Source organism: Lottia gigantea (genome assembly GCF_000327385.1).
Source record: "Lottia gigantea unplaced genomic scaffold LOTGIsca_41, whole genome shotgun sequence".
Classification (NCBI taxonomy): Eukaryota; Metazoa; Mollusca; class Gastropoda; family Lottiidae; genus Lottia; species Lottia gigantea.
This window is the reverse complement of record NW_008709421.1, coordinates 1,784,861-1,798,586: the sequence shown is the minus strand read 5'-3', so window position 1 is coordinate 1,798,586 and position 13,726 is coordinate 1,784,861. Positions and strand designations below refer to the sequence as shown.

At 32.4% G+C, this 13,726-nt stretch overlaps 1 protein-coding gene across 1 annotated transcript; it reads left to right on the top strand.

The window, feature by feature from the left end:
* Positions 1 to 1,642: 1,642 nt before the first annotated feature.
* LOTGIDRAFT_163756 (hypothetical protein) lies at positions 1,643 to 10,110 on the top strand (the record flags this gene model as incomplete). The annotated part of the gene is made up of 5 exons (XM_009060273.1): positions 1,643 to 1,648; positions 3,894 to 3,987; positions 6,302 to 6,481; positions 7,210 to 7,296; positions 9,425 to 10,110. 5 exons carry the CDS (start codon positions 1,643 to 1,645, stop codon positions 10,108 to 10,110), a joined length of 1,053 nt encoding a protein of 350 aa, XP_009058521.1.
* Positions 10,111 to 13,726: the final 3,616 nt, after the last annotated feature.

The following is a 13,726-nucleotide window of genomic DNA, read 5'->3' as shown; positions in this document are numbered from 1 at the left end:
ACATTTGTGAATACAACAGAGCAGCAGGCCTGTTCATGGCATGGGCATGACGTTAGCCCTTTAAGACCGATGGTTTAGAATCATAGTCCTAGCTTTCGATGATGGATTTGGGCACCAAGGTATTAATGAATTTCTGTATTTGTTTTATCAGGAAGATAAATGTCAGTTTTGATGTGCTGATAGTGTTTTTCAGGATGCAAATTAGGTTCCAGGAAATGCCAGAAATCGGGATGTTGCATCAGCAGCCCCCAAGACCCCCTGCAGGTTTTGTTAGGTCGCTATTTTCAGCTTTTTTTTTTCCTTTGCAAAATCATGTCATGTAGGTACACTTAGATTCAGCATATCACGAATACAGGTTTTGACATGGTCTTATTAACCTGTATTAAACTAAGCCTACTTCACTTCGTTTTGTGCATGGAAATGATAATTGGTGCTATTTGAGTCTGACCAATCAGATTTTGAGGACGTAAATGAGGTCATGTAAATAAAACACAACATCGCTTTCCACCGCTCACTTGAACAGATAAGAACATATTCTTTCCAAGTAAATATTCCAAAGTAAGGTTTGATTTCCTCTGGGCTTCAATTCTTTACCGAAAATCTTACTCAATTCTGTATTGTACATATTAGGCTAATCAAAATATGTAATGGCATGCTGCTTTCGTTTTGTTTACGTTAGCAAACAAAGCATCCCGTGGTTTGGACACAATGACCTAGATTGGGACATATGTCAACTACAGTGGACATGAGGAGGATTCTTAACTTCCAGCAAGCAAAGAGTCACAAAATGTGACTATCGATAGGAATAGCCCAAGGGTAGGCATTTATCAATATAAAAAGAAATTATTTATCAGAAGGCATATCGATCTATATCGATGTGATTGTTCAAATTATGTCAAATATCATCGGAGCAATTGTGCGAGCTCTTTTGAAAAAATCAAAATAAAAAATTATCGGACAGTAAGCAAAATTTCATTCTTTTCTAGAGTTGTTGAAAAACCAAAGCTTCACTTATTAGCTTCACCAAACATGTTGATAACAATGATCTCTTACCAGAGTGCATACAGGTCAAATGATAGCACTTGAAGATCTACAATGGCATTTTACAGAACTTTGAAACCGAAAGTTGTCGCTATTGATTTGAGTGCCACCATTGATACTGTTGTTTTGTTGTTGTAGGTTGGATTGATTCTTGCCTATCTGATCGATCTGATCGTTTATATTAACAGCACTAATTCTGACGTACAATCAATAAATTTTTCTGTACTCTATTAGGTATAAAAGATGCAGTTTATTTTACCTGCTATTTATACTTCAATAATTCTGTCAACAAGGTATTCAATCTTGTTGGATATACAGACGATCACAATGTGTATGATACCACTTCATCATACAATATAATAACAATTCTTAAAATTACATTTCACTTAAATTTAACAAATTATTCTTAAATTCTTCTTATCCTACTCAACGTGACTGTACTGGGCAAGTATCGATAAAAGGATGATTGACAGGCATTCATAATTGAGTTATTGGAGCCGCAGTAGCTCAGTGAGTTAGACGCTTGCTCACTAACCTGAAGGTCCAGGGTTCAATCCCGGCATAGGTCGAGATATTTAAACCCGGTTTCCCCCTGTCAGTGATGCAGGTAAGAGGGGCTGACATGGAAAAAGCGTCTTGTCGTTCGGATGGGACAATAAATCGAGGCCCCGTGTGCTACAGGCTGTGCATGTTAAAGATCCCTCGACAGTTGGAAATCGAAAAAGAGCAGGCTAATGCCGCTGTCCTGGCAAAATTTCCCTCATGGCACCCTGCATGGCGTTGCCCGTCTTCATTAACCCACATGGTGCAGAAAAGTGGGACGTAAAACTCCATTCATTTCATTTCATTTATGATTGAGTTATTACAAGTCAAAAGAAATTGAATAATTGTGAAATGAATATTATTTGTACAGTGTTTTATTTTTGCAAAATCAATAAGATATATGTAATATATAATCCCTTCAATCACAGTGAGAATTGAGACATTTGTTATAAGCTCACATGAAAGAGGGGGCAGGTCGTGTATTGGTGTCAACCATTGCCACTCTAGAAGGGACAATTCTTCACAGATTTTGACGAAAATTGGTGTGAGTGTTTGTAATCACCCAAGGATAAACCTTAATGGAAATTAGAAATATTTAGTATGAGTTATTGCCGCTTTAAATTTTTAGCTTGTAAACACTCTAGAAGGTACAATTACTGACAGATTTTGATGATACTTGGTGTAAGTGTAATTTTCTAAGGATGAACCCTATTGAAAATCAGAAAAATCGAAAAATACTAAGTCTGAGTTATTGCCCTTGTTTTTGGAAAAACATTCAATGTTTAGCATTTAAACACTCTAGAAGTGACAATTCTTGATGGATTTTGATGAGATTTGGTGGAATTGTTTATCATTACCCAAACTTGAATCTTATTGAAGCTCAGAAAAATTTAAAAATATGTTATATGAGTATTTCAATTTTTATACGCCCACATGAAATGTGGAGCGTATATTGCCGTCACCCATGTCTGTCCGTCCACAATTGCTCGTAAACACTCTACAAGGCACAATTCTTGAATGATTTCGACGAAACTTGGTATGGTTGTTTGTAATCACCAAAGGATGAACCCTATTGAAAATCAGAAAAATCAAGAAATATTTAGTATGAGTTATTGCCCTTGTTCTTACTGCCTTCCACCATTTGTAGTTTGTTTCTTACTGTGATGAAGTCAAAACTTTTTTGACGAAACGTTGGGTATTTTAAAGGATGGTATTTGATGTCAAGTTTTATTATTTATTACACCAAGTTCAGTATACATCAAATGAATCGCTGTACTACTAGTGGTATTGGTGATCCCATCAAATAGCCTTCTGTGATTGGTTTTTGCTGACTGTTTTTTCTTTTTGGAGTCACCCCATTTCATGTGGGCGTATGATAAAATTGAAAAATATTTAGTATTAGTTATTGCCCTTGTTCTTGAACACCCTAGAAGGCACAATTTTTGATGGATTTTGACGAAACTTGGCTTGAGTGTTGGTTATCACACATGGAAATGAAAAATATTTAGTATGAGTTATTGCCCATGTTCTTGAAAACACCTTCAAATTTTAGCTTGTAAACACTCTAGAAGGGACAATTCTTGACGGATTTTGGTGGAACTTGGTGTGAATGTTCGTAATCACCCAAGAATGAACCCTTTTGAAAATCAGAAGAATCTAAAAATATTGAGTATGAGTTATTGCCCTTATTCTTGAAAACACAATCAATTTTTAGCTTGTAAGGCACAATTCTTGACAGATTTTAACGAAATTTGGCTTGAGTGTTTGTTATTACCCAAGGAAAAAGCCTATTGAAAATCAGAAAAATTAAAAAATATTTAGCATGAGTTGTTGCCCTTGATCTCTAGAAGGTATGATTCTTGCTGGATTTTGACAAAACTTGGTTTCATTACAGCGCTGAAGATTGAATATTTGTCTTCTTGAGTTTTCACGTGCTAAAGATTGAACACATATTCAAGAACAAGGGCAATAACTCATACTCAATATTATTCAGTATCGCCCTAAAGAGTTCAAAAGATGTGTATGACTGAAGGTTGAATATTTCATACTGGTGATTGTTACTGTACTGCTAAATATTTATGTTCAAATTCAAAGCTGCCAGTGGGCATATATTACCTTGCCTGGCAAGCTATCTTTAAAGTTAAAATGAGGACTTTTCTTGATAAGTGAGAAAGTTTTGGTTGTTGTTAAGACTATTTGTTAAGACTATTTCCATATATTTGTAAGACCCAAATAAACCCCCCATAAATGCATGGCCTTAAAAGAATAACCAATATGTATATTAAGGAAATTTTTGTTTACTGTTTCAGATGCAGAAGAATTCAATGGAACTAGCTCAAGCTATTAAAGAATTAGAAGAAAGTACTGCAGCATTAGAATCAACTTATGAAGCAAAACCATCAGGTTATGATACTAGCAATACTTCATTAAAATTTTGATATGCCCACATGAAATGGGGGCGTATGTTGCCATCACCCATGTCCGTCAGTCTGCCCGTCCGTCCACAATTGCTCGTAAACACTCTACAAGACACAATTCTTGATGGATTTTGACAAAACTTGGTATGAGTGTTCGTAATCACCCAAGGATGAACCCTTTTGGAAATCAGAAGAATCAAAAAATATTTAGTATGAGTTATTGCCCTTGCTCTTGAAAACGTGTTCAATTTTTAGCTCATAAACACTCTGGAAGGCACAATTCTTGGTGGATTTTGACAAAACTTGGTGTGAGTGTTCGTAATCATCCAAGGCTGAACCATATCGAAAATCAGAAGAATTGAAAAATATTAAGTATGAGTTATTGCCCAATTTTTAGCTCGTAAACACTCTAGAAGGGACAATTCTTGACGGATTTTAATGAAACTTGGCATGAGTGTTCATAATCACCCAAGGATGAACCCTATTGAAAATCAGAAGAATCAAAAAATAGTTAATATGAGTTATTGCCCTTGCTCTTGAAAACGTGTTCAATTTTTAGCTCATAAACACTCTAGAAGGCACAATTCTTGGTGGATTTTGACAAAACTTGGTGTGAGTGTTCGTAATCACCCAAGGCTGAACCTATTAAAAATCAGAAGAATCAAAAATATTTAGTATGAGTTATTGTCCTTATTCTTGAAAATGATTCAATTTTTAGCTCGTAATCATTCTAGAAGGCACAATTATTGACGGATTTTGATGAAACTTGGTGTGAATGTTCGTAATCATCCAAAGATGAACCATATCGAAAATCAGAAGAATTGAAAAATATTAAGTATGAGTTATTGCCCAATTTTTAGCTCGTAAACACTCTAGAAGGGACAATTCTTGACGGATTTTAATGAAACTTGGCATGAGTGTTCATAATCACCCAAGGATGAACCCTATTGAAAATCAGAAGAATCAAAAAATAGTTAATATGAGTTATTGCCCTTGCTCTTGAAAACGTGTTCAATTTTTAGCTCATAAACACTCTAGAAGGCACAATTCTTGGTGGATTTTGACAAAACTTAGTGTGAGTGTTCGTAATCACCCAAGGCTGAACCTATTAAAAATCAGAAGAATCAAAAATATTTAGTATGAGTTATTGTCCTTATTCTTGAAAATGAGTTCAATTTTTAGCTCGTAATCATTCTAGAAGGCACAATTATTGACGGATTTTGATGAAACTTGGTGTGAATGTTCGTAATCACCCAAAAATGATTCTTGCTGGATTTTGACAAAACTTGGTTTTAATATTCAGTCCCGCTCTGAAGATTGAATACTTGCCTTCTAGAGTTTTCACGAGTTAAAAATTGAACACGTTTTCAAGAACAAGGGAATAACTCATACTCAATATTATTCAGTATCGCCCTAATCCCTGCTGGTGGTAAGTTTTTGTATCAGACTTGAAGTAATTTACAGGATGATGCCCAGTTTGGCATTTATAAATTATCAATTGTTGAAGTTAATAATTCTTATAATTATTGGTGAGGTGGAAGAATCATACCAACTCTGGCCATATTGACCTCTCAGAACAATTTGTGTTATAATAGGTCTGAGGTTTTGACCCATATGGAGTTGTCCAGAACAATTACTATTTAAATTTGGGAATTACCACATTTCCAACTTGAATATATATGAATTGGCCTGAGTTTTCTGTTACTAATGAAAAAATAATGTACTATGAGGAAAGGTATGAAATTGGTAAATGAAAATATATATTTAGGCTTATGTGAATAAATCTATATGAAAATATCAAAGGATATCCAAAGTCAAGTTGGTTCAAGTGTTTGTAATCACCCAAGGATGAATCCTATTGAAAACCAGAAAAAATCGACAAATATTTACTATGAGTTATTGGCCTTGTTCTTGAAAACATGTTTTAAGCTTTAAGCCCGTAAACACTCTAGAAGGCACAATTTTTCACAGATTTTGACGAATCTTGCTGTGAGTGTTTGTAATCACCCAAGGATAAACCCTATTGGAAATCGGAAGAATCGAAAAATATTTATTATTTGTGATTGCCCTTGAAAATGCGTTTAATTTTTAGCTCATCAACTCTCTTGAACGCACAATTCTTGACAGATTTTGACAAAATTTGGTGCAATTGTATATTATCACCCATGGATGAAACCTATTGAAAATAAAAAAATGTTTTATAGGAGTTACTGACCTCAATCTTGAAAAATTTTTAGCATGTAAACACTAAAAGCCATTATTCTCTCTGAATTTGGACAAAACTTGGTAATATTATTCAGTTCAAAAGAAGTGTATGTCTGAAGGTAGAATATTTCATACAGTTGATTATTACTGTACTTATAAACATTTTTATTCAAAATCAAAATCTACAAAAGTTAAGAGTGCTGCAGTTATTGGTGTCGCTAGTGAGGGTATGCATGCTCAATCTCCCAAATTATTTTATGCAGATTTGCTATTAGGTATGTCAGATATTGATTCAGGTTCACATGAGACCATCGCAGACAGTCTAATCAACCTGAATCTGTTTACAATCTGTAAAAAAAAATTTTAAAAAGAAAACTCAGACCGTCTTCTAAAACTAAATCATTTTGGTTGTCAACAAATTCTTGAGTTTCGACCAATACATATCGGGAAAACTCAGACCTAATAATACAACCTCACCAATAACTATCTCTAGTATATTTCAGACAAAATTGCTCTTACAAAAATTTGACCAAACCGAATCTTTAACGAATGAATAATCTTAAAATGATAAGTGTTTCGTTTATAGAAGAAGAGTTTTGGTTTTTGCAAATGTAATTTATATTTTAACTTTTCTGGTTGAATTTGATTTGAAAAATGCACTTTGCATGTTGAATGGAATTAAAAAAATTTCAACTATAATCAAGATGTAGTATTTTGGTAAACTTTATCACCTATAGAAAATATGGCATGATCCATTACCTACCAGAAATGATATTCCTCTAGGTACCTTGTCATTCACTCCACATACATGCAGTTTAGCATCATTTGAATGAAGCTATAAAAAACTGTATATATGTATGCAAGATACTACTTCAATATTCTTAACACATCTCTAATGCTAATTTACACGTTAAATGTTTTTTTTTTATTGTAATATTTTTGTTTATGTTTGGTTTGTTTGTTTTTAATCTAAATATTGATTTGAGTACTTTCACTATTGTAGACAAATATTTCACCATACCACATAGTGGCTATATACATGAAGCTTATAAAGCAGCAGTAGCGGCTAAACGCCCAGCTTCAACTTCAGGTGTGTTTGTCAGAATCTGGAGTTTTTTTTTATTTCTTGTTATCACCTTTGGTACAGTACTCAAAGAACAACTGTTTCTGTAATCTAGCACATTTAAATTTGTGACCTGACACCACTAAATGAGTAACATCAAGCAAAATGGAAGTATTGAGTTACATATACAATCAGAAAGAAAATTGTTTAAGCTTCAAAATGATACCAAAATATTTTAATTATCTCAAACATTAACTGAATCATTACACTTCTGTAGTCCAGATACTTTTAACATGATTTTTACTCAAAGTTTGTGAATTACTAGGATGGTTATCCTACAAAATTGTGATTAAACAAGCTTTTGCACATTTTAATTAGGATTTTGACATGAATAACAGCGTAGTTGTAGGGTTAACGAAAGTATTTGTGCAATAACAATTTTTTTCATAATTTTCACCCCACTTGACCTTTGGAGGGCTGCAACTTAAAATAGGTATGTGCGCCAAGCGACTCATTTCGTGGTATCAGGTCACATTTGTGAAGGACGTCACTGGGTTCTTGTTTGGCTAGAAAGACTTCACTGACTTGTCCCTGTGACAGAAATTTTGGGAGACCTAAAGAGAATTGGAACTTTATATGAAAGTCTGCAAAAGTGTTAATTTCAATATAACATGTAACTATTGATCGATTCTGGATTGAGGAAGTCCTTATTGGAACCAAACTCAACCACTATTGTTTCTTTTCACATCTAAGAAACTAAAACACCTTGAATTATGAAAAAAATATGCGTAACATTTTAGGTTTTGCATATTTTTTTAATTTTTTGAAAAAGCAAAAGTGGCTCTTAAAGAGTTGCCATGTTGAAGTGAGCATGTGATACATACTTGAAATTCTTTTGGTTGACCTTCAGCAAGGTCACAACAAATTATTTGGAATCCTTGCCAACAAGGCACTTCAGAGCATCTTTTGATCAATCATAACAGATCTTCAGATCATTCCCAATTTTGTCGTAGGACTTTTTTGGACCAACTCACTCTGGCAGATTTTTTGAAGCCGATTAAATGTGTGCGCCTGCCTTTAGAAGTAATAAATAATCAAAGCGAAATGCAATAAAACTTGATTGTGATCATAAAATCTAAAATAATGATTCACAAGCAGTATTGATTAAATTCACTTTAGGTCACATGACCTATGGCCCGATTATAATAAGTGAGTCAGTGAAATCTGTTAAAAAGTTGTTTAAACTGTTGCATAACTCACCGGTTAATTAATTAATTACTAAAATTCAGATAATTTAATAGTATTTTACAAAAAAAATGCAAGAATTTGTATCTTCTTAGATTAGTCTGACACAGATTGATCTATTCAACTTTATATAATCTTATATGGAAAGTTTGAAATGTCCAATTTTCATGACATGCTTGAAGGGTTTCCAAAACATTCTAAAAGACATAAAGTCAACTTCAAACTGAAGGGAAGGACCCCAAATCTTCAAAAATGCACAACTAGTCTCATAAAATCATTATTTCATATAATAATTCTATATTTTCATAACATGAAATAGACCAGGCATCGCCCTTAACAACTGTAATATTTTCTTGCCAATTAGATTACAAAAACAGTTTTTCTTGATGTAATGTTTGAATGTTGTATGCATAATAAATGTTTTTAACCAGCCTTTAGATTGCATGTTACTATATGTTTTGAATCTGATGATTTGCATTTTTTCAAAGTTGTATTTACAGACAACAAATCATTGATACTGAAAAACCGGTTGTTACTAAATTTAATATGGGATATTCAAGATCCACTGACACAAATTATTCCAAATTTATCATATGAGGGCACCAGCTGTTTTACACTTTTTACTTTTACTATATAAATGTACTACACTACACAGCTAATTGGTTGAATTAAAAAAAGAATTAGATTATTGGCATTCTGCAACAATAGTTTTATGTAATTCTGATTCTTACAACCTTGATAATATGTATAAACACTGGCATGATGAACATATTATAATTAATATTTTTTGCTAGAATCTTTGCATTATGGAATGTTTAAACAAGCATTAGTATATAGTATGTTTCGGAGAATTAGATGATAAAGAGTTCACCTTTCCAGTGCAGTATCATCATTTCTGTTATCATTTCAGGATTACCTATAACTAATTTAAGAACAAATAGTTTAAAACGAAATGGTAACTCAAGTGCTTCGAAGCCACCACCTCCTGTACGTAGATCATCCTCTGTGTCAAGTGGATCGGGGGCTATAGCTAAGGTTAGAGCTTCACCTCCACACCAGAGAGGACCACCAGTGACTGCACCTAAACCGCCAAGTAAAGTCTTTTCTGGTAATCAGAACAATGGTAGGCTATCTCACGATGGACCTTATGCTGAACTGCAATTAATACAAAATAGTATCAAACATCAGCAACAGCAAAAACATAATTATCAGCAACAGCAACTTTATCAACAACAACACTCTGGACCTGTTTCTTTAAAAGCAATACCTATATCACCAGATAGATCCAGCACAGGATCTATATCTTCATCAATAAGTAGCAGTTCCCATTATGCTATATCTGTTGTTCAAGGGCAGAATGTTAGTGACACTCAACACATGCAAGGCATGAGCAATCAGTTTGCCACCATGAATATGCAGCATAATGTACAGGGTAGTGATGAGATTGATTTCCCTCTCCCTCCAACTGATGATGAACTAAAGGAAATAGAAAAGATCTATAGCAGGCCACCACCCCAGCTACCAGCTGCAAGTGATTTGGAATTTGTTAAGGAGTTAAAGCGTAGGGTGATAGCTGAGGATGGCTCTGATGTTTAATATATCATTTTTATACCTTTAGTCCAGAGTCTGGCCCACAGATAGTAACTGGTGTGTACCGTTATATCAAAATTGTTGTCAGATTCCCTTTATTATCAGGAGTTTTGATTTCTTGGTGTTTGCTTTGGTACTGTTGTTTTTTGTCTTTTACTTCTAATATTATTTAGTCATTGCTATTATTGAAATGGGTATATATATATGGATCACATATTGCTGCTATCTATTTATCTGTTAATCCATAAATTCTCTAAACACTCTAAAAAGGCAAGGTTGTTTGACAAAATTTGATGGAATTGTTGCCTTAAAAAAAATATTTCTTCATAGGAGTTTTCCTTGTTCTTTCTTTAATTTTAACATCTAAACACTTTTTGAGAAATTTAGTGGAATTTGTTATCATTCATTTTATGGTTAATTTCTCTAAAGAAACTTAAATCTGTTTTATGAAACAAATACTCAAAATTGTGTATTCCTGAACTTCTTAAGAAATTTTTTTTAGATAAATACTTTGACATGATAAAGATCCTAAAGGGCATTTATAACCTTGTCTAACCATGAGAATTAGCCTGTTATATAAACCAACAGAGATATATTAAAAAATACTCAAATTGTTTAAATTGTTGTTTTTGATTGTAATTTTGTTTAGTAATGCCTGAAAGACCATTGACTGAAACATCTTGCCTTTTGATTTACCTGTAACCATCATTATATAATACCTTATTCCTTTCACTGTTTTTATTATTTATGTTAAAATAGGTTCAGTTAATGGAAATTCTACACCCACTACAAATGCAGCACATTGGTAGCATTCAATACCCTAACACTTTCTCAAGATAATTTCTTTTAACATCATAACATCAATTTTTCTGACAGACTAAAAAGGTGTTGAATGAACCAATTCTGAATAGCTGCCTGTAATAATGATTTGCCATATGCAAGCAGGTTTGAAGACTTATGTTTATAATTTCGGATAGTTGCAATATAGATGCAATGTTTCTTGTGTTTGATCTCTGAAATGTTATATTGATATCTCTCTAAATTAAATTGATTAGATTTGATTAAAGTTAAATACTGATCTTGAAAGATAGATCTATCTTGCAGACAGATCTTTTAATTTTTTTAACACTCTCACCTAATCAGCATTTCTACTAAGTGAAAATTATTTCGTAAAGAATTTCTCAATACCGTGACATTTGACTGACATCGAGGTTAGGTTCTAAGTAAGTTAGGTTATATAACATTCAAATTTCATACACTAATTGTCATCACAGGGTGTAGGCAATAAAGGTATTATACAGTAATACAAGAATGATGTCTGTTGATTTTCTTGATGAGGTGAGGTTTTCGAATGTATTGACAATCTCATGTTTTAGAACATGTAGGTTGATATTAAGGTAACAGTGAATTTTATGGAATTTTGTGATGATCAGCATATGAGCTGAAAGTGTTAGGCCCACTCTTCAAATGTTATTTATGGTTGATTACTGTCCATTTTGGTCATGAGTTTAGGAAAGTGTTGACATTTCTTGTGCTGAACTACTGATTGATTTTAGAGTATGATTTATATTCCTTTGCAATAAATTTCATGGAAGAGAAAAATTAAGGTATGTTTATATTTCAAAGTTTACTTCCATGAAATTAACATTAGTCGCTTAATTGTTTAAATTTTATAGATCTTCTGCTTTTGAGTTATACTTTGAAGTTCATTATGAATCTACGTTTCTCAAACCGAAGTATTTCATAAGACTGGAATTTAACATTTAGAAATAGCACACAATACGAGGAAAGTTGCTTTTTTGGATTCTGCGATTTATTGCGAGATGGAGGTAAAAACCTATCTTTTTATATATTATTGAATCTCAATCTCTATTTTTTTATACATATAAAAAATAACAGAAATAAGTAACCGACATTAAAAAAGCTTCCAATGCGGAAATACATAATTTTTTTGAAAATATAATAATGCTGGCAGAGTGTCTCTGAGATTTCAGTGCAATTGACCTGCAATAAACTCAATAATGTGCACGTATATTGCCGTCGCCCCTGTCTGTCCACATTTCGTTTCATTTTCGTTTTTATACGATCTTAATGAAACTTGATATGTATTTACATATTAATGAAAGTTTTAATCCATCTTTATCAAACTTGGTATGCATGTATATATGAATAAGATCTTTGTTAAGTAGAACAGGTTTTGAGTTATTGTCCTTGACTTAGTTAATGCCTCAACTTTGACACGCTAAAGTGATACAGTTTATATCTGAAAGCTGGTGTGAAGGAATGAAATCTTGGTAAAGTTTAAAATTTTTTAAAGTTTTTATGATCTTTTTTGAAACTTTGCATTCCTATGTATTGATGATATCTTAGTCAATCTTCGACATTAGATATTTTGTAATTTTAAGGAACTGCCCTTGGCTGTTATAGCGTATCCAATTTTATGTTCATGTTGATGATAATTCGATAAACTGTTCATTGACTTATGAGATAACATTAAGATTTTGACAAAATTTCCAAGTCACTAAAGACTTTATCATTTCTGACAGGTGGAAGTGAGTGTATGTTACTTTGCCTAGCAAGCCATCTTTAATAATTTAAAAAAATAATAAGTATTTTCTCATTTGAGATAATCCACATTCTATTGGTTTTTATTGTAATGTATCGCTAAGTTTATCTTTTACAATCACACTAAAATTGTACAATCAAGATGTAACACATAAGAAAAGAAAGAAACAAAATTGTTTGTAAATTTTATTGCCTCGATGAGACTCAGGTTTGATGAAAGAATTAACAAGTAAGGATTGAAAATCATAGTATATGTATATTCATTTTAAGATATGAATTAACAGTTATGTATCAATAAATTACCTTATGAAATTTCCAATTCTAAAATATCATTTCGTTCATAATTATTAATTTATAAACTAATATACAGGTATGTAAAGTAGTGCTTAATATAAGGTTAATAAGATGTTTTCATTATACGCTACATCAGGTGTCTCTAAAAAAAAAATAACCTTTCTTAAACATGTTTTTTCTTAAAGTATCAAAGAAAAGTCCATTACTTCAACACAGTGGCTTCAGTGGATTGCAATCGAGTGAGGGTGGTCAATGTCTTATATTTAATACTCAAAATTTTTTTAGTTTACAGACAGATGGTGCAGAAAATTTGGTTAAATTGGCTATATATAACTAAGGACTATATATAGTGAAATGACAATGATTTCTCTCAACACTTTTTGAAGTCGTTCAACCTAGAAAGCTGTTTAAGTTTGTGAAACAATACCTTATCTCTATGCAAATCTGGGTTAAAATATTATGAAATGTGCTTCAATACTTTATAAAAAAAAATCCTGAAACTGTTATTGTTTTTTTAGAGCCACCAGATATATATTTTTATTTTTGTTGTAAGTAAAATTATGTTTTTAGTTTCTTGCCAATGTGTTTTAAGTAAAATGTATATTCATGTTAATTTTTGAAGTAAATTGTTCATTTAATCATATTTTTCTGTAATTGATAGATTTACAAATTAGATCCCCGAATTCAGTCATAGCGTAAATTTAGATACAGTAAATTGTTTTTCTAAAGTTTCCACATGTGAAACACAATACATAGCCATGAT